Source organism: Choloepus didactylus, chromosome 2 (assembly GCF_015220235.1).
Source record: "Choloepus didactylus isolate mChoDid1 chromosome 2, mChoDid1.pri, whole genome shotgun sequence".
Lineage (NCBI taxonomy): Eukaryota > Metazoa > Chordata > Mammalia > Pilosa > Megalonychidae > Choloepus > Choloepus didactylus.
The window spans coordinates 35597810-35620088 of record NC_051308.1 but is presented as its reverse complement, the minus strand read 5'-3'; the positions used below and the strand labels follow the sequence as shown (position 1 = coordinate 35620088).

Sequence of the window (22279 nt, the reverse complement as noted above, 5' to 3'; positions counted from 1 at the left end):
ATGTCCTTCCAATTATTTAGGTCTTCTTTGATGTCTTTTAGCCATGTTCTAGTCTTCTGTGTACAAGTCCTTTATACAGAAATCCTTTACAGCCTTGGTTATAATTATTCCTAGATATTTGATTCTATTAGTTGATATTATAAATGGAATTTTAAAAATTTCCTCTTCAGATTGTTCATTACTAGTGAATAGAAATACTACTGATTTTTGGGTGTTGATCTTGTAACCTATAACTTTGCTGAATTGTTTATCAGCTGTAGTAGCTTTGCTGCAGATTTTCCAGGACTTTCTATAAAACACTAGTTAATTTTCAAAATGCAACCTATAATCCATGAGATTCCATTTTTACCTATCAGGCTGTCAAATATTAAAAGCAATGCTAATGCCTACTGTTCATTAGAGTAAGGGAGAAGTGGATGCACACACTCTATTGATTAGGGTGGAAACTGGTAGAAACTCTTCAGGAAGCATTTTGATAAAGTGGATCAAAGGTTTAAATGCATGCATTCCTTTCACCATGCAATTAATTACTTAGGTATGCATCTAGTAAAATTATCAGGAAAGGTACAAAAATGTATGTACAGAATACATGATGAAGTTTTGTTTATAAGGGATCAGTTCCATAAATTAAAGAACATCTTTATGGTAGAATATTATGCAGGCATTTTTAAATGTTGGTGTGGGTCAATAAATGATGGCCAGAAAATATTGCTAAATGAAAAAAGAATGCTTAAAAACCTTATGTTCGAGGCGGGGCAAGATGGCAGACTGGTGAGCTGTAAGTTTTAGTTACTCCTCCAGGAAAGTAGGTAAAAAGCCAGGAACTGCGTGGACTGGACACCACAGAGCAATCTGTCTTTGGGCATACTTCATACAACACTCATGAAAACGTGGAACTGCTGAGATCAGCGAAATCTGTAAGTTTTTGCGGCCAGGGGACCCGCGCCCCTCCCTGCCAGGCTCAGTCCCGGGGGAGGAGGGGCTGTCAGCTCCGGGAAGGAGAAGGGAGAACTGCAGTGGCTGCTCTTATCGGAAACTCATTCTACTGATTCAAACTCCAACCATAGATAGACTGAGACCAGTCACCAGAGACTCTGAGAGCAGCCAGCCCAGCAGAGAGGAGACAGGCATAGAAAAAAAACAACACGAAAAACTCCAAAATAAAAGCAGAGGATTTTTGGAGTTCTGCTGAACACAGAAAGGGGAAGGGCGGAGCTCAGGCCTTGAGGCGCATATGCAAATCCCGAAGAAAAGCTGATCTCTCTGCCCTGTGGACCTTTCCTTAATGGCCCTGGTTGCTTTGTCTGTTAGCATTTCAATAACCCATTAGATCTCTGAGGAAGGCCGTTTTTTTTTTGTTTGTTTGTTTTGTTTTTTTTTTTTTTTAAATCCTTTTTTCTTTTTCTAAAACGATTACTCTAAGAAGCCCAATACAGAAAGCTTCAAAGAAATGCAATTTGGGCACGTCAAGTCAAGAGCAGAACTAAGAGAGCTCTGAGACAAAAGGCAATAATCCAATGGCTGAGAAAATTCACTAAACACCACAACTTCCCAAGAAAAGGGGGGTGTCCACTCACAGCCACCATCCTGGTGGACAGGAAACACTCCTGCCCATCGCCAGCCCCATAGCCCAGAGCTGCCCCAGACAACCCAGTGTGACGGAAGTGCTTCAAATAACAGGCACACACCACAAAACTGGGCGTGGACATTAGCCTTCCCTGCAACCTCAGCTGAATGTCCCAGAGCTGGGAAGGTGGAGCAGTGTGAATTAACAAAGCCCCATTCAGCCATCATTTCAGCAGACTGGGAGCCTCCCTACACAGCCCAGCAGCCCAGAACTGCCCTGGGGGGACGGCACTCACCTGTGACATAGCACAGTCATCCCTCAACAGAGGACCCGGGGTGCGCAGCCTGGAAGAGGGGCCCACTTGCAAGTCTCAGGAGCCATACGCCAATACCAAAGACTTGTGGGACAGTGGCAGAGACAAACTGTGGCAGGACTGAACTGAAGGATTAGACTATTGCAGCAGCTTTAAAACTCTAGGATCATCAAGGAGATTTGATTGTTAGGGCCACACCCCCTCCCCGACTGCCCAGAAACACGCCCCACATACAGGGCAGGCAACACCAACTACACACGCAAGCTTGGTACACCAATTGGGCCCCACAAGACTCACTCCCCCACTCACCAAAAAGGCTAAGCAGGGGAGATCTGGCTTGTGGAGAACAGGTGGCTCGTGGACGCCACCTGCTGGTTAGTTAGAGAAAGTGTACTCCACGAAGCTGTAGATCTGATAAATTAGAGATAAGGACTTCAATTGGTCTACAAATCCTAAAAGAACCCTATCAAGTTCAGCAAATGCCACGAGGCCAAAAACAACAGAAAATTATAAAGCATATGAAAAAACCAGACGATATGCATAACCCAAGCCCAAGCACCCAAATCAAAAGACCAGAAGAGACACAGCACCTAGAGCAGCTACTCAAAGAACTAAAGATGAACAATGAGACCCTAGTACGGGATATGAAGGAAATCAAGAAGACCCTAGAAGAGCATAAAGAAGACATTGCGGGGGCAAGATGGCAGACTGGTGAGCTGTATGTTTTAGTTACTCCTCCAGGAAAGTAGGTAAAAAGCCAGGAACTGCGTGGACTGGACACCACAGAGCAATCTGTCTTTGGGCATACTTCATACAACACTCATGAAAACGTGGAACTGCTGAGATCAGCGAAATCTGTAAGTTTTTGCGGCCAGGGGACCCGCGCCCCTCCCTGCCAGGCTCAGTCCCGGGGGAGGAGGGGCTGTCAGCTCCAGGAAGGAGAAGGGAGAATTGCAGTGGCTGCTCTCATCGGAAACTCATTCTACTGATTCAAACTCCAACCATAGATAGACTGAGGCCAGACACCAGAGACTCTGAGAGCAGCCAGCCCAGCAGAGAGGAGACGGGCATAGAAGGAAAACAACACGAGAAGCTCCAAAGTAAAAGCAGAGGATTTTTGGAGTTCTGGTGAACACAGAAAGGGGAAGGGCGGAGATCAGGCCTTGAGGCGCATATGCAAATCCCGAAGCAAGGCTGATCTCTCTGCCCAGGGCACCTTTCCTTAATGGCCCTGGTTGCTTTGTCTATTAGCATTTCAATAACCCATTAGATCTCTGAGGAGGGCCGTTTTTTTTTTTTTTTTTTTTTTTTAAATCATTTTTGCTTTTTCTAAAACAATTACTCTAAGAAGCTCAATACAGAAAGCTTCAAAGAATTGAAATTTGGGCACGTCAAGTCAAGAGCAGAACTAAGAGAGCTCTGAGACAAAAGGCAATAATCCAGTGGCTGAGAAAATTCACTAAACAACACAACTTCCCAAGAAAAGGGGGGTGTCCGCTCACAGCCACCATCCTGGTGGACAGGAAACACTCCTGCCCATCGCCAGCCCCATAGCCCAGAGCTGCCCCAGACAACCCAGTGTGACGGAAGTGCTTCAAATAACAGGCACACACCACAAAACTGGGCGTGGACATTAGCCTTCCCTGCAACCTCAGCTGAATGTCCCAGAGCTGGGAAGGGGGAGCAGTGTGAATTAACAGAGCCCCATTCAGCCATCATTTGAGCAGACTGGGAGCCTCCCAACACAGCCCAGCAGCCCAGAACTGCCCTGGGGGGACGGCACTCACCTGTGACATAGCACAGTCATCCCTCAACAGAGGACCCGGGGTGCACGGCCTGGAAGAGGGGCCCACTTGCAAGTCTCAGGAGCCATACGCCAATACCAAAGACTTGTGGGTCAGTGGCAGAGACAAACTGTGGCAGGACTGAACTGAAGGATTAGACTATTGCAGTAGCTTTAAAACTCTAGGATCATCAGGGAGATTTGATTGTTAGGGCCACCCCCCCTCCCCGACTGCCCAGAAACATGCCCCACATACAGGGCAGGCAACACCAACTACACACGCAAGCTTGGGACACCTATTGGGCCCACAAGACTCACTCCCCCACTCACCAAAAAGGCTAAGCAGGGGAGATCTGGCTTGTGGAGAACAGGTGGCTCGTGGACGCCACCTGCTGGTTAGTTAGAGAAAGTGTACTCCACGAAGCTGTAGATCTGATAAATTAGAGATAAGGACTTCAACTGGTCTACAAACCCTAAAAGAACCCTATCAAGGACAGCAAATGCCACGAGGCCAAAAACAACAGAAAATTATAAAGCATATGAAAAAACCAGACGATATGGATAACCCAAGCCCAAGCACCCAAATCAAAAGACCAGAAGAGACACACCTAGAGCAGCTACTCAAAGAACTAAAGATGAACAATGAGACCCTAGTACGGGATATGAAGGAAATCAAGAAGACCCTAGAAGAGCATAAAGAAGACATTGCAAGACTAAATAAAAAAATGGATGATCTTATGGAAATTAAAGAAACTGTTGACCAAATTAAAAAGATTCTGGACACTCATAGTACAAGACTAGAGGAAGTTGAACAACGAATCAGTGACCTGGAAGATGACAGAATGGAAAATGAAAGCATAAAAGAAAGAATGGGGAAAAAAATTGAAAAACTCGAAATGGACCTCAGGGATATGATAGATGATATGAAACGTCCGAATATAAGACTCATTGGTGTCCCAGAAGGGGAAGAAAAGGGTAAAGGTCTAGGAAGAGTATTCAAAGAAATTGTTGGGGAAAACTTCCCAAATCTTCTAAACAACATAAATACACAAATCATAAATGCTCAGCGAACTCCAAATAGAATAAATCCAAAAAAACCCACTCCGAGACATATACTGATCACACTGTCAAACATAGAAGAGAAGGAGCAAGTTCTGAAAGCAGCAAGAGAAAAGCAATTCACCACATACAAAGGAAACAGCATAAGACTAAGTAGTGACTACTCAGCAGCCACCATGGAGGCGAGAAGGCAATGGCACGATATATTTAAAATTCTGAGAGAGAGGAATTTCCAGCCAAGAATACTTTATCCAGCAAAGCTCTCCTTCAAATTTGAGGGAGAGCTTAAATTTTTCACAGACAAAGAAATGCTGAGAGAATTTGCTAACAAGAGACCTGCCCTACTGGAGATACTAAAGGGAGCCCTACAGACAGAGAAACAAAGACAGGACAGAGAGACTTGGAGAAAGGTTCAGTACTAAAGAGATTCGGTATGGGTACAATAAAGGATATTAATAGAGAGAGGGAAAAATATGGCAAACATAATCCAAAGGATAAGATGGCCGATTCAAGAAATGCCTTCACGGTTTTAACGTTGAATGTAAATGGATTAAACTCCCCAATTAAAAGATATAGATTCGCAGAATGGATCAAAAAAATGAACCATCAATATGCTGCATACAAGAGACTCATCTTAGACACAGGGACACAAAGAAATTGAAAGTGAAAGGATGGAAAAAAATATTTCATGCAAGCTACAGCCAAAAGAAAGCAGGTGTAGCAATATTAATCTCAGATAAAATAGACTTCAAATGCAGGGATGTTTTGAGAGACAAAGAAGGCCACTACATACTAATAAAAGGGGCAATTCAGCAAGAAGAAATAACAATCGTAAATGTCTATGCACCCAATCAAGGTGCCACAAAATACATGAGAGAAACATTGGCAAAACTAAAGGAAGCAATTGATGTTTCCACAATAATTGTGGGAGACTTCAACACATCACTCTCCCCTATAGATAGATCAACCAGACAGAAGACCAATAAGGAAATTGAAAACCTAAACAATCTGATAAATGAATTAGATTTAACAGACATCTACAGGACATTACATCCCAAATCACCAGGATACACATACTTTTCTAGTGCTCACGGAACTTTCTCCAGAATAGATCATATGCTGGGACATAAAACAAGCCTCAATAAATTTAAAAAGATTGAAATTATTCAAAGCACATTCTCTGACCACAATGGAATACAATTAGAAGTCAATAACCATCAGAGACTTAGAAAATTCACAAATACCTGGAGGTTAAACAACACACTCCTAAACAATCAGTGGGTTAAAGAAGAAATAGCAAGAGAAATTGCTAAATATATAGAGACGAATGAAAATGAGAACACAACATACCAAAACCTATTGGATGCAGCAAAAGCAGTGCTAAGGGGGAAATTTATAGCACTAAACGCATATATTAAAAAGGAAGAAAGAGCCAAAATCAAAGAACTAATGGATCAACTGAAGAAGCTAGAAAATGAACAGCAAACCAATCCTAAACCAAGTAGAAGAAAAGAAATAACAAGGATTAAAGCAGAAATAAATGACATAGAGAACAAAAAAACAATAGAAAGGATAAATATCACCAAAAGTTGGTTCTTTGAGAAGATCAACAAGATTGACAAGCCCCTAGCTAGACTGACAAAATCAAAAAGAGAGAAGACCCATATAAACAAAATAATGAATGAAAAAGGTGACATAACTGCAGATCCTGAAGAAATTAAAAAAATTATAAGAGGATATTATGAACAACTGTATGGCAACAAACTGGATAATGTAGAAGAAATGGACAATTTCCTGGAAACATATGAACAACCTAGACTGACCAGAGAAGAAATAGAAGACCTCAACCAACCCATCACAAGCAAAGAGATCCAATCAGTCATCAAAAATCTTCCCACAAATAAATGCCCAGGGCCAGATGGCTTCACAGGGGAATTCTACCAAACTTTCCAGAAAGAACTGACACCAATCTTACTCAAACTCTTTCAAAACATTGAAAAAAATGGAACACTACCTAACTCATTTTATGAAGCTAACATCAATCTAATACCAAAACCAGGCAAAGATGCTACAAAAAAGGAAAACTACCGGCCAATCTCCCTAATGAATATAGATGCAAAAATCCTCAACAAAATACTTGCAAATCGAATCCAAAGACACATTAAAAAAATCATACACCATGACCAAGTGGGGTTCATTCCAGGCATGCAAGGATGGTTCAACATCAGAAAAACAATCAATGTATTACAACACATTAAAAACTCGAAAGGGAAAAATCAATTGATCATCTCAATAGATGCTGAAAAAGCATTTGACAAAATCCAACATCCCTTTTTGATAAAAACACTTCAAAAGGTAGGAATTGAAGGAAACTTCCTCAACATGATAAAGAGCATATATGAAAAACCCACAGCCAGCATAGTACTCAATGGTGAGAGACTGAAAGCCTTCCCTCTAAGATCAGGAACAAGACAAGGATGCCCGCTGTCACCACTGTTATTCAACATTGTGCTGGAAGTGCTAGCCAGGGCAATCCGGCAAGACAAAGAAATAAAAGGCATCCAAATTGGAAAAGAAGAAGTAAAACTGTCATTGTTTGCAGATGATATGATCTTATATCTAGAAAACCCTGAGAAATCAACGATACACCTACTAGAGCTAATAAACAAATTTAGCAAAGTAGCGGGATACAAGATTAATGCACATAAGTCAGTAATGTTTCTATATGCTAGAAATGAACAAACTGAAGAGACACTCAAGAAAAAGATACCATTTTCAATAGCAACTAAAAAAATCAAGTACCTAGGAATCAACTTAACCAAAGATGTAAAAGACCTATACAAAGAAAACTACATAACTCTACTAAAAGAAATAGAAGGGGACCTTAAAAGATGGAAAAATATTCCATGTTCATGGATAGGAAGGCTAAATGTCATTAAGATGTCAATTCTACCCAAACTCATCTACAGATTCAATGCAATCCCAATCAAAATTCCAACAACCTACTTTGCAGACTTGGAAAAGCTAGTTATCAAATTTATTTGGAAAGGGAAGATGCCTCGAATTGCTAAAGACACTCTAAAAAAGAAAAACGAAGTGGGAGGACTTACACTCCCTGACTTTGAAGCTTATTATAAAGCCACAGTTGCCAAGACAGCATGGTACTGGCACAAAGATAGACATATAGATCAATGGAATCGAATTGAGAATTCAGAGATAGACCCTCAGATCTATGGCCGACTGATCTTTGATAAGGCCCCCAAAGTCACCGAACTGAGCCATAATGGTCTTTTCAACAAATGGGGCTGGGAGAGTTGGATATCCATATCCAAAAGAATGAAAGAGGACCCCTACCTCACCCCCTACACAAAAATTAACTCAAAATGGACCAAAGATCTCAATATAAAAGAAAGTACCATAAAACTCCTAGAAGATAATGTAGGAAAACATCTTCAAGACCTTGTATTAGGAGGCCACTTCCTAGACTTTACACCCAAAGCACAAGCAACAAAAGAGAAAATAGATAAATGGGAACTCCTCAAGCTTAGAAGTTTCTGCACCTCAAAGGAATTTCTCAAAAGGTAAAGAGGCAGCCAACTCAATGGGAAAAAATTTTGGAAACCATGTATCTGACAAAAGACTGATATCTTGCATATACAAAGAAATCCTACAACTCAATGACAATAGTACAGACAGCCCAATTATAAAATGGGCAAAAGATATGAAAAGACAGTTCTCTGAAGAGGAAATACAAATGACCAAGAAACACATGAAAAAATGTTCAGCTTCACTAGCTATTAGAGAGATGCAAATTAAGACCACAATGAGATACCATCTAACACCGGTTAGAATGGCTGCCATTAAACAAACAGGAAACTACAAATGCTGGAGGGGATGTGGAGAAATTGGAACTCTTATTCATTGTTGGTGGGACTGTATAACGGTTCAGCCACTCTGGAAGTCAGTCTGGCAGTTCCTTAGAAAACTAGATATAGAGCTACCATTCGATCCAGCGATTGCACTCCTCGGTATATACCCGGAAGATCGGAAAGCAGTGACACGAACAGATATCTGCACGCCAATGTTCATAGCAGCATTATTCACAATTGCCAAGAGATGGAAACAACCCAAATGTCCTTCAACAGATGAGTGGATAAATAAAATGTGGTATATACACACGATGGAATACTACGCGGCAGTAAGAAGGAACGATCTGGTGAAACATATGACAACATGGATGAACCTTGAAGACATAATGCTGAGCGAAATAAGCCAGGCACAAAAAGAGAAATATTATATGCTACCACTAATGTGAACTTTGAAAAATGTAAAACAAATGGTTTATAATGTAGAATGTAGGGGAACTAGCAGTAGAGAGCAATTAAGGAAGGGGGAACAATAATCCAGGAAGAACAGATAAGCTATTTAACGTTCTGGGGATGCCCAGAAATGACTATGGTCTGTTAATTTCTGATGGTTGTAGTAGGAACAAGTTCACTGAAATGTTGCTATATTATGTAACTTTCTTGGGGTAAAGTAGGAACATGTTGGAAGTTAAGCAGTTATCTTAGGTTAGTTGTCTTTTTCTTACTCCCTTGCTATGGTCTCTTTGAAATGCTCTTTTGTTGTATGTTTGTTTTCTTTTTAACTTTTTTTTTCATACAGGTGATTTGAAAAAAGAAGGGAAAGTTAAAAAAAAAAAGAAAAAAGACAAACAAGGGAAAAAAAAAAAAAAAAAAAAGATGTAGTGCCCCCTTGAGGAGCCTGTGGAGAATGCAGGGGTATTCGCCTACCCCACCTCCATGGTTGCTAACATGACCACAGACATAGGGGACTGGTGGTTTGATGGGTTGAGCCCTCTACCATAAGTTTTACCCTTGGGAAGACGGTTGCTGCAAAGGAGAGGCTAGGCCTCCCTGTATTTGTGCCTAAGAGTCTCCGCCTGAATGCCTCTTTGTTGCTCAGATGTGGCCCTCTCTCTCTGGCTAAGCCAACTTGAAAGGTGAAATCACTGCCCTCCCCCCTACGTGGGATCAGACACCCAGGGAAGTGAATCTCCCTGGCAACGTGGAATATGACTCCCAGGGAGGAATGTAGACCTGGCACCGTGGGACGGAGAACATCTTCTTGACCAAAAGGGGGATGTGAAAGGAAATGAAATAAGCTTCAGTGGCAGAGAGATTCCAAAAGGAGCCAAGAGGTCACTCTGGTGGGCACTCTTATGCACACTTTAGACAACCCTTTTTAGGTTCTAAAGAATTGGGGTAGCTGGTGGTGGATACCTGAAACTATCAAACTACAACCCAGAACCCATGAATCTCGAAGACAGTTGTATAAAAATGTAGCTTATGAGGGGTGACAATGGGATTGGGAAAGCCATAAGGACCAAACACCACTTTGTCTAGTTTATGGATGGATGTGTAGAAAAGTAGGGGAAGGAAACAAACAGACAAAGGTACCCAGTGTTCTTTTTTACTTCAATTGCTCTTTTTCACTCTAATTATTATTCTTGTTATTTTTGTGTGTGTGCTAATGAAGGTGTCAGGGATTGATTTAGGTGATGAATGTACAACTATGTAATGGTACTGTAAACAATCGAAAGTACAATTTGTTTTGTATGACTGCGTGGTATGTGAATCTATCTCAATAAAATGATGATTAAAAAAAAAAAAAAAAAAAGAAGACATTGCAAGACTAAATAAAAAAATGGATGATCTTATGGAAATTAAAGAAACTGTTGACCAAATTAAAAAGATTCTGGACACTCATAGTACAAGACTAGAGGAAGTTGAACAACGAATCAGTGACCTGGAAGATGACAGATTGGAAAATGAAAGCATAAAAGAAAGAATGGGGAAAAAAATTGAAAAAATCGAAATGGACCTCAGGGATATGATAGATGATATGAAACGTCCGAATATAAGACTCAATGGTGTCCCAGAAGGGGAAGAAAACGGTAAAGGTCTAGGAAGAGTATTCAAAGAAATTGTTGGGGAAAACTTCCCAAATCTTCTAAACAACATAAATACACAAATCATAAATGCTCAGCGAACTCCAAATAGAATAAATCCAAAAAAACAAACTCCGAGACATATACTGATCACACTGTCAAACATAGAAGAGAAGGAGCAAGTTCTGAAAGCAGCAAGAGAAAAGCAATTCACCACATACAAAGGAAACAGCATAAGACTAAGTAGTGACTACTCAGCAGCCACCATGGAGGCGAGAAGTCAGTGGCACGATATATTTAAAATTCTGAGTGAGAAAAATTTCCAGCCAAGAATACTTTATCCAGCAAAGCTCTCCTTCAAATTTGAGGGAGAGCTTAAATTTTTCACAGACAAACAAATGCTGAGAGAATTTGCTAACAAGAGACCTGCCCTACTGGAGATACTAAAGGGAGCCCTACAGACAGAGAAACAAAGACAGGACAGAGAGACTTGGAGAAAGGTTCAGTACTAAAGAGATTTATTGGGTACAATAAAGGATATTAATAGAGAGAGGGAAAAATATGGCAGACATAAACCAAAGGATAAGATGGCCGATTCAAGAAATGCCTTCACAGTTATAACGTTGAATGTAAATGGATTAAACTCCCCAATTAAAAGATATAGATTCGCAGAATGGATCAAAAAAAATGAACCATCAATATGTTGCATACAAGAGACTCATCTTAGACACAGGGACACAAAGAAACTGAAAGTGAAAGGATGGAAAAAAATATTTCATGCAAGCTACAGCCAAAAGAAAGCAGGTGTAGCAATATTAATCTCAGATAAAATAGACTTCAAATGCAGGGATGTTTTGAGAGACAAAGAAGGCCACTACATACTAATAAAAGGGGCAATTCAGCAAGAAGAAATAACAATCGTAAATGTGTATGCACCCAATCAAGGTGCCATAAAATACATGAGAGAAACACTGGCAAAACTAAAGGAAGCAATTGATGTTTCCACAATAATTGTGGGAGACTTCAACACATCACTCTCTCCTATAGATAGATCAACCAGACAGAAGAACAATAAGGAAATTGAAAACCTAAACAATCTGATAAATGAATTAGATTTAACAGACATATACAGGACATTACATCCCAAATCACCAGGATACACATACTTTTCTAGTGCTCATGGAACTTTCTCCAGAATAGATCATATGCTGGGACATAAAACAAGCCTCAATAAATTTAAAAAGATTGAAATTATTCAAAGCACATTCTCTGACCACAATGGAATACAATTAGAAGTCAATAACCATCAGAGACTTAGAAAATTCACAAATACCTGGAGGTTAAACAACACACTCGTAAACAATCAGTGGGTTAAAGAAGAAATAGCAAGAGAAATTGCTAAATATATAGAGACGAATGAAAATGAGAACACAACATACCAAAACCTATGGGATGCAGCAAAAGCAGTGCTAAGGGGGGAAATTTATAGCACTAAATGCATATATTAAAAAGGAAGAAAGAGCCAAAATCAAAGAACTAATGGATCAACTGAAGAAGCTAGAAAATGAACAGCAAACCAATCCTAAACCAAGTACAAGAAAAGAAATAACAAGGATTAAAGCAGAAATAAATGACATAGAGAACAAAAAAACAATAGAGAAGATAAATATCACCAAAAGTTGGTTCTTTGAGAAGATCAACAAGATTGACAAGCCCCTAGCTAGACTGACAAAATCAAAAAGAGAGAAGACCCATATAAACAAAATAATGAATGAAAAAGGTGACATAACTGCAGATCCTGAAGAAATTAAAAAAATTATAAGAGGATATTATGAACAACTGTATGGCAACAAACTGGATAATGTAGAAGAAATGGACAATTTCCTGGAAACATATGAACAACCTAGACTGACCAGAGAAGAAATAGAAGACCTCAACCAACCCATCACAAGCAAAGAGATCCAATCAGTCATCAAAAATCTTCCCACAAATAAATGCCCAGGGCCAGATGGCTTCACAGGGGAATTCTACCAAACTTTCCAGAAAGAACTGACACCAATCTTACTCAAACTCTTTCAAAACATTGAAAAAAATGGAACACTACCTAACTCATTTTATGAAGCTAACATCAATCTAATACCAAAACCAGGCAAAGATGCTACAAAAAAGGAAAACTACCGGCCAATCTCCCTAATGAATATAGATGCAAAAATCCTCAACAAAATACTTGCAAATCGAATCCAAAGACACATTAAAAAAATCATACACCATGACCAAGTGGGGTTCATTCCAGGCATGCAAGGATGGTTCAACATCAGAAAAACAATCAATGTATTACAACACATTAAAAACTCGAAAGGGAAAAATCAATTGATCATCTCAATAGATGCTGAAAAAGCATTTGACAAAATCCAACATCCCTTTTTGATAAAAACACTTCAAAAGGTAGGAATTGAAGGAAACTTCCTCAACATGATAAAGAGCATATATGAAAAACCCACAGCCAGCATAGTACTCAATGGTGAGAGACTGAAAGCCTTCCCTCTAAGATCAGGAACAAGACAAGGATGCCCGCTGTCACCACTGTTATTCAACATTGTGCTGGAAGTGCTAGCCAGGGCAATCCGGCAAGACAAAGAAATAAAAGGCATCCAAATTGGAAAAGAAGAAGTAAAACTGTCATTGTTTGCAGATGATATGATCTTATATCTAGAAAACCCTGAGAAATCAACGATACACCTACTAGAGCTAATAAACAAATTTAGCAAAGTAGCGGGATACAAGATTAATGCACATAAGTCAGTAATGTTTCTATATGCTAGAAATGAACAAACTGAAGTGACACTCAAGAAAAAGATTCCATTTTCAATAGCAACGAAAAAAATCAGGTACCTAGGAATAAACTTAACCAAAGATGTAAAAGACCTATACAAAGAAAACTACATAACTCTACTAAAAGAAATAGAAGGGGACCTTAAAAGATGGAAAAATATTCCATGTTCATGGATAGGAAGGCTAAATGTCATTAAGATGTCAATTCTACCCAAACTCATCTACAGATTCAATGCAATCCCAATCAAAATTCCAACAACCTACTTTGCAGACTTGGAAAAGCTAGTAATCAAATTTATTTGGAAAGGGAAGATGCCTCGAATTGCTAAAGACACTCTAAAAAAGAAAAACCAAGTGGGAGGACTTACACTCCCTGACTTTGAAGCTTATTATAAAGCCACAGTTGCCAAAACAGCATGGTACTGGCACAAAGATAGACATATAGATCAATGGAATCGAATTGAGAATTCAGAGATAGACCCTCAGATCTATGGCCGACTGATCTTTGATAAGGCCCCCAAAGTCACCGAACTGAGCCATAATGGTCTTCTCAACAAATGGGGCTGGGAGAGTTGGATATTCATATCCAAAAGAATGAAAGAGGACCCCTACCTCACCCCCTACACAAAAATTAACTCAAAATGGACCAAAGATCTCAATATAAAAGAAAGTACCATAAAACTCCTAGAAGATAATGTAGGAAAACATCTTCAAGACCTTGTATTAGGAGGCCACTTCCTAGACTTTACACCCAAAGCACAAGCAACAAAAGAGAAAATAGATAAATGGGAACTCCTCAAGCTTAGAAGTTTCTGCACCTCAAAGGAATTTCTCAAAAAGGTAAAGAGGCAGCCAACTCAATGGGAAAAAATTTTTGGAAACCATGTATCTGACAAAAGACTGATATCTTGCATATACAAATAAATCCTACAACTCAATGACAATAGTACAGACAGCCCAATTATAAAATGGGCAAAAGATATGAAAAGACAGTTCTCTGAAGAGGAAATACAAATGGCCAAAAAACACATGAAAAAATGTTCAGCTTCACTAGCTATTAGAGAGATGCAAATTAAGACCACAATGAGATACCATCTAACACCGGTTAGAATGGCTGCCATTAAACAAACAGGAAACTACAAATGCTGGAGGGGATGTGGAGAAATTGGAACTCTTATTCATTGTTGGTGGGACTGTATAATGGTTCAGCCACTCTGGAAGTCAGTCTGGCAGTTCCTTAGAAAACTAGATATAGAGCTACCATTCGATCCAGCGATCGCACTTCTCGGTATATACCCGGAAGATCGGAAAGCAGTGACACGAACAGATATCTGCACACCAATGTTCATAGCAGCATTATTCACAATTGCCAAGAGATGGAAACAACCCAAATGTCCTTCAACAGATGAGTGGATAAATAAAATGTGGTATATACACACGATGGAATACTACACGGCAGTAAGAAGGAACGATCTGGTGAAACATATGACAACATGGATGAACCTTGAAGACATAATGCTGAGCGAAATAAGCCAGGCACAAAAAGAGAAATATTATATGCTACCACTAATGTGAACTTTGAAAAATGTAAAACAAATGGTTTATAATGTAGAATGTAGGGGAACTAGCAGTAGAGAGCAATTAAGGAAGGGGGAACAATAATCCAAGAAGAACAGATAAGCTATTTAACGTTCTGGGGATGCCCAGAAATGACTATGGTCTGTTAATTTCTGATGGATGTAGTAGGAACAAGTTCACTGAAATGTTGCTATATTATGTAACTTTCTTGGGGTAAAGTAGGAACATGTTGGAAGTTAAGCAGTTATCTTAGGTTAGTTGTCTTTTTCTTACTCCCTTGTTATGGTCTCTTTGAAATGTTCTTTTATTGTATGTTTGTTTTCTTTTTAACTTTTTTTTTCATACAGTTGATTTAAAAAAGAAGGGAAAGTTAAAAAAAAAAAAGAAAGAAAAAAGACAAACAAGGAAAAAAAAAAAAAAAGATGTAGTGCCCCCTTGAGGAGCCTGTGGAGAATGCAGGGGTATTCGCCTACCCCACCTCCATGGTTGCTAACATGACCACAGACATAGGGGACTGGTGGTTTGATGGGTTGACCCCTCTACCATAAGTTTTACCCTTGGGAAGACGGTTGCTGCAAAGGAGAGGCTAGGCCTCCCTATATTTGTGCCTAAGAGTCTCCTCCTGAATGCCTCTTTGTTGCTCAGATGTGGCCCTCTCTCTCTGGCTAAGCCAACTTGAAAGGTGAAATCACTGCCCTCCCCCCTACGTGGGATCAGACACCCAGGGGAGTGAATCTCCCTGGCAACGTGGAATATGACTCCCGGGGAGGAATGTAGACCCGGCATCGTGGGATGGAGAACATCTTCTTGACCAAAAGGGGGATGTGAAAGGAAATGAAAAAACTACAGTGGCAGAGAGATTCCAAAACGAGCCGAGAGATCACTCTGGTGGGCACTCTTACGCACACTTTAGACAACCTTTTTTAGGTTCTAAAGAACTGGGGTAGCTGGTGGTGGATACCTGAAACTATTAAACTACAACCCAGAACCCATGAATCTCGAAGACAGTTGTATAAAAATGTAGCTTATGAGGGGTGACAATGGGATTGGGAATGCCATAAGGACCAAACTCCACTTTGTCTAGTTTATGGATGGATGTGTAGAAAAGTAGGGGAAGGAAACAAACAGACAAAGGTACCCAGTGTTCTTTTTTACTTCAATTGCTCTTTTTCACTCTAATTATTATTCTTGTTATTTTTGTGTGTGTGCTAATGAAGGTGTCAGGGATTGATTTAGGTGATGAATGTACAACTATGTAATGGTACTGTAAACAATCGAAAGTACAATTTGTTTTGTATAACTGCGTGGTATGTGAATATATCTCAATAAAATGATTAAAAAAAAAAAAAATAACTGCAGGGTAACTAAAAATGAATTTCCTTATCCTCATCCTCAAATTTCTATAGGCCAACAAATACCCATATCACCAAGCTGATGTTAATAAAATTAAGTTGATATGCTTTATTAAGGGTTCAAACCAGAGCATATTAACCAGATAAAATAGTCAACACTTTCAAACCTAGATTAGAACCTAGAAAACGAGTGTATTTTAAATGAAGGTCAATTTCATTAACCAATAATTTGACAGCATTCTTTCATTCAATAAAAAAATCTATTTTTATTTAAAAAAAAAAAAAAAAAAACCTTATGTTCGTAAAATGTACATAAAAGTTATACATTCACCTGGATATGTATGCACAAAAAAGCATCTAGAAGGACTGACAACAAAATGAGACAGTGGTTATCAGCAGGTAATAGTGGGAGTATTATAATTATTTTCCCTTTTGCTCGCCTGTATTTTCTATGGTAATAAAACAATTCCTAAAAATAGCAATTGTAAGGAGCACAGAAGGAAATGCTTAAGTTATAAATAGTAACTACTACAAAGCAGGACACAAATACAGTCGCAAACTTCAACTATATAGTAATACTCATAAAAAAGCTGGAATGCAATCAACAGAAAGTATGATAATTATTGTGTTAAAATTGATGGAGTTCCATCTGATTTAAAATTATTTTTCCATTTTCAAATTTTCAATGACGTGCTTTTTCTGTTTAAAAAAAAGCACGGTGGAGGGGGAATTCTCCTACAGAAAGATGCCGGTCTTGCCAAAATGAACTTCTAACAGAAATTATGCAAAAGATTGTCTCACTATAGCATTTAAAGTTCAATTCATATTATTCTACCTGATAATAAGAAATAAAATATATGCATTTGAACTTATCCTATACCTTTGCGAGGAGAGTTTTACCACAGCCAGGAGGACCAGCAAGGAGGACCCCAGCTGGAGTCACCAATCCAAGAGCTTTAAACTGATCTGGGTTACGTACTGGTGCCTGGAAAGAAAAATTCCAACAACGATCCATTACAGGTGTCCATTTTATAGTGCATATTTAACTGTATCCCCAGATACATATTTTCAATACTGATCATAAGACTGAAGATATGAACAGTACCTGCCACAAAATGTTTACCTCTGTTTTAGGCATGAGCTATATGGTACAAAATAAAACAGTGCCTCCTCTTGAGAAATTTATATGTAAATGTATGTTCTGAGAACATTTCACAGAGATAAAGGTACAATATTTCAACACTGTAATATCAAGATTTTCTGGAAAACCATCTAAGTTTCTATAAAGAATGTTGATCAATGCCCTCCTCTAAGAAATTTGAGGCAGCAGGACCTTTCAAAGTACTTTTCAAAGGCTGAAGAGAACTGTTCACTGTAACCCCAGGGTATTTTTCTTTTTCAGTAATTAGACATCCCTAAATGGATCATACTTCAATTAATAAACCATGGTATAATCAGTAAGTAGAAAATAAGAGTAAAAGAAAATTAATCCAATATCATGGGAGTTAAAATTAGCTTTGTCCCGTACAGTATGATCAAGTTCAGAAATTGGTTCTCAAACAATTCGGCCTCGGTTGACACCTGAACTTGTTATATGTATTTTTAACTTACTGCCACAGACAAGTAGTCTCAAGAATAAGTCTGAAATATATCACAAAAGAATGGAAAACCACTATTGAGGGGTTAATAATAATAAAACAGAACACTTGAAAGAAAATTTACAGTCAAGTCAATTTAGGCATACAGCTTAGTACACAGGCACATAGCTTTATCTCTGGCTATTTATCCATCACATATACCAACAAAATTTAGCAGCAAACACACTTACCAATATTGCCATGGTGAGTTCCTCTCTAATATCTTCTAGGGCACCAATATCTGCCCATGTCACATTAGGGACAGTGACAAAGCCTTCCCTTTTGGCAGAGGGTTGGACTGAAGATAGAGCAACAATGAAATCATTCAATTCAAGGCACAGTCCTTGTAGCTGCTCTTCTGAGAGGGGATCTTGATCTCTTAGCAAGCCCAGTAGCCTTTGTAATTCATCCTTATAAGGAATAACAAAGAAGTAGGAAAAAAAATTATAAACTACAAATTTTTTGACAAAATTACATTTTGTACTTAAAAAAATTTTAAAGCTACAGTGAATTCACGTATTTTAATGGTTTTCTCCATTGGCAAGAGATTGATATTTCTTTTATTCTAAATGGATTATTTCATTTGGTCAAATGATCTGTATGCAAAAGAATACTTTCTGTGTACTATATTGGGGCTAGATATGGAAAATATAAGCAGTTAGAAAATATTTATTTCAACAATGGAAACAGTAATGATTTCAACAATGAAAACTAGTATTTCCCATTTTTCATTTAAGACTATGTAAAGGTAGCTGAATTTTGATAAAGTTAAGACAATAAAGTTACCACAATCACAGTATAATGTATAATGTTTTTCTTTGATGCTTTATCAACTAAATAGAGAGCAGGCAGATTTCCCAGTGCAACTGAAATTTTTTTCATTTTAAAAAATTTTATTAAAGATTTAGGCTTGCAGAAAATAATATTCCCCATATATCCCCCATATTAATAACACCTTACAACTGAATCTTGACCTTCAAAGAAAGTTCTAGAACAGACTGGAACTTATTCACTAAAGGCAGATTTCCTGCTTTGTGAAGAATATGAAAGGATAGGTATAAAAAATAAGAAACTGAGAATTTACTGTAGGATGAGAAAAAAAGATTCAACTTTGACATTAAAAAAATTAATACAATCCCTAATTTCCATCAAGTCAGATGGAATAATCAACAAATATTTAGTTTAAAAGGTTTTGTAGAGAAGAGAGAATTTTCATCTCTACTTCAGCCATCCATCTTCTCCCAGGGAATTCATCAAAAACCTTCATCAGAGGCAGAACCTAAGATGGCGGCTAGGAGAGACAGGGCAAAAAAAACACCTCCGTGAAAAATACTATATAAAAGCCAGAAAGTGACCCAGAACCCTAGTTCCAGCAATGTGGGGAACCAAGCTTCTCATGTCACTTAGACCATGTCCGGGGCGGTGGCCTGGAACACTGGGCCACAAGCCTGTATGGAACACCGTGTAGGCACGCCCTGTAAAGATGTGTGTCTTGTGACTATGACAGCAGCGTTAACCATTGACGCCAGATTGTTCCTTCTTATCCGCAGCAGGATGTAAAGATTAACATCTGAGAGACTCTGAATGCTTTTGATCACGTAGCGTAGTCTAGCTTTGTGTAACAAACGAATAAATAACTGGAGCACAGGTGCATCAGCACCCACTTAGCACGAGATGCAGTGGGTCCCCTGCTCCCTTAAATCTTAACTGTGTCTGTGTCTCATTTCAGCATCGCCCTGTCAGCAACACAGCGATGCACCAGCTGGACAAGGTCTGCTATTTCCACAGGGACTGTGCACTTGGTGAAACCAGGAGTCTGCACTCTGAAACGAGTGAGTAAGCCTGCTGAATGTCCGGCAGCCATGCTGTGGTGTGGGGAAACTGTGAGTTGGCATTTGGAGGTGGACTAGTTCTTTTTTAAAAAACCCAAAAGCGGCTGCAGACACGGCAGCGAAAACTGCATGGTGAAGCGCAGCAGGAACAGGCTGTGCGAACACCTCAATATCTGGCATGGAAGATAGCCTTTCGCACACCCACTGCTAATTGTCTCGGAGCAAGGAAGGCAGAGATGAGCCAAAAGGGGAAAATAACCATGCCCCTTGCAGCCACCTTGCCAGTGGGCTGGGAACGCTCCTGCCCGGTGCCAGAGCCACAGCCCACAGCCGCGCCAAAAAACCCAGTGTGACAGGAAGTGTTTCCAGCAACACACGCACATGCCACAATATCAGGTGTGGAGAATAGCCTTTCGTGCACCCACAGGTAACTGTCCCGGAGCTGGGAAGACAGAGCTGTGCGAAAAGGGGGAAATTGGAATGCCCCATTCAGCCATCCTTACAGCAGGCTGGGAATGCCCCTACACGGCCCGGAGGCCCAGAACTTCCCTTGAGGGATGGCACGCACTTGTGACATAGCACAGCCTTCCCTCAGCATAGGCCTTAGAAGGGTACAGCTTCAAAGAGGGACCCACTTGGAAATCCCAGGGACCACATGCCAATAGCAAGGACTTGTGAGTCAGCGACAGAGACAATCTGTGGCAACACTGAAATGAAGGTTTAGACTCTTACAACAGCCTTAAATCTCCAGGAACACCTGGGAGGTCTGATTATTAAAGTTGCCCTTCCTCCCTAACCGCTCACACACATGCCCCACATTCAGGGCAGACAGCACCAACAGCACACCTAAATTTGGTGCATGTGCCAGTTTGAATGTATTATGTCCCCCAAACACCATTACCTTTGATTTAATCTTGTGTGAGCAGACCTATCAGTGTTAATTAGATTGTAATTCTGAGTGTTTCCATGGAAATGCACCCCCCCCAACTGTAGATGATAATTCTGATGAGATATTTTCATGGAGGCGTGGCCCCACCCATTCAGGGTGGGCCTTGATCAGTGGAGCCATATAAATGAGCTGACATAACAGAAGGGACTCAGTGCAGCTGCAGCTGAGAATGACATCCTGAAGAGGAGCTACAGCCAAAAGGGACACTTTGAAGAAAGCACAGAAGCTGCAGATGAGAGACATTCTGAAGACGGTTATTGAAAGCAGAATCTTGCTCCGGAGAAGCTAAGAGAGGACAAATACCCCAAGTGCAACTAAGAGTGACATTTTTGAGGAACTGCAGCCCGGAGAGGAATGTCCTGGGAGAAAGACATTTTGAAATCAGAACTTTGGAGCAGATGCCAGCCACGTGCCTTCCCAGCTAACAGAGGTTTTCCGGACACCATTGGCCATCCTCCAGTGAAGGTACCCAATTGCTGATGTGTTACCTTGGACACTTTATGGCCTTAACACTGTAACTGTGTAACCAAATAAATCCCTTTTATAAAAGCCAATCCATTTCTGGTGTTTTGCATCCCCGCAGCATTAGCAAACTAGAACAGTGCACCAATTGGACCCCACAAGAATTAGACCCCCACACACCACAAAGACAAAGTTGGAGAGAACTGACTTGAGGTGAACAGGTGACTCGCAGTCGCCATCTGCTGGTTCGTTAAAGAAAGTGTACACCACCAATCTGTAGATCTGACAAATTAGAGATTTGTGTATGAATAATCCTTTATATCCTAAAAGAACCCTATCAAGTAAAGCAAATGCCAAGAGGCCAAAAACAAGAGAAAATTTTAAAGCATATGATAAAACCAGATGATATGGAGAACCCAAACCCAAACTCCCAAATCAAAAGATTAGAGGAGACAGTACTTGGGGCAATTAATCAAAGGACTAAAGACAAACAATGAGAGCATGGCACAGGATATAAAGGACATGAAGAAGACCCTAGAAGAGCATAAAGAAGAAATTGCAAGAGTAAATAAAAAAATAGATGATCTTATGGAAATAAAATAAACTGTTGACCAAATTAAAAAGATTCTGGATACTCATAGTACAAGACTAGAGGAAGCTGAACAACGAATTAGTGACCTCGAGGGCCTCAGAATGGAAAATGAAAGAACAAAAGAAAGAATGGGGAAAAATTCAAAAACAATCGAAAAGGACCTCAGGGATATAATAGATAAAATAAAATGTCCAAACATAAGATTCACTGGTATCCCAGAAGGAGAAGAGAAGGGTAAAGGTCTAGAAAGATTATCCAAAGAAATTGTTGGGGAAAACTTCCCAAACCTTCTACACAATATATATACACAAAGCATAAATGCCCAGCGAACTCCAAATAGAATAAATCCAAATAAACCCACTCCAAGACATAT

General features: G+C 39.6%; 1 protein-coding gene across 5 annotated transcripts in view; it reads right to left on the bottom strand.

Moving 5' to 3' along the window:
- The window catches only part of NVL (nuclear VCP like), a 185241-nt gene that overhangs the window by 71041 nt on the left and 91921 nt on the right, over nucleotides 1-22279 (bottom strand). For all 5 annotated transcript variants that reach the window (XR_005214811.1, XM_037823031.1, XM_037823045.1 and 2 more), the window contains 2 exons: nucleotides 18263-18481; nucleotides 17315-17419 (listed from right to left, as the gene is read on the bottom strand). Coding sequence is in view for 4 of the 5 variants with exons in the window: in XM_037823031.1 (XP_037678959.1) it covers nucleotides 17315-17419; nucleotides 18263-18481 (324 nt within the window). In the remaining variant the exon portion in view is untranslated. The remainder of the gene's footprint in view (nucleotides 1-17314; nucleotides 17420-18262; nucleotides 18482-22279) is intronic.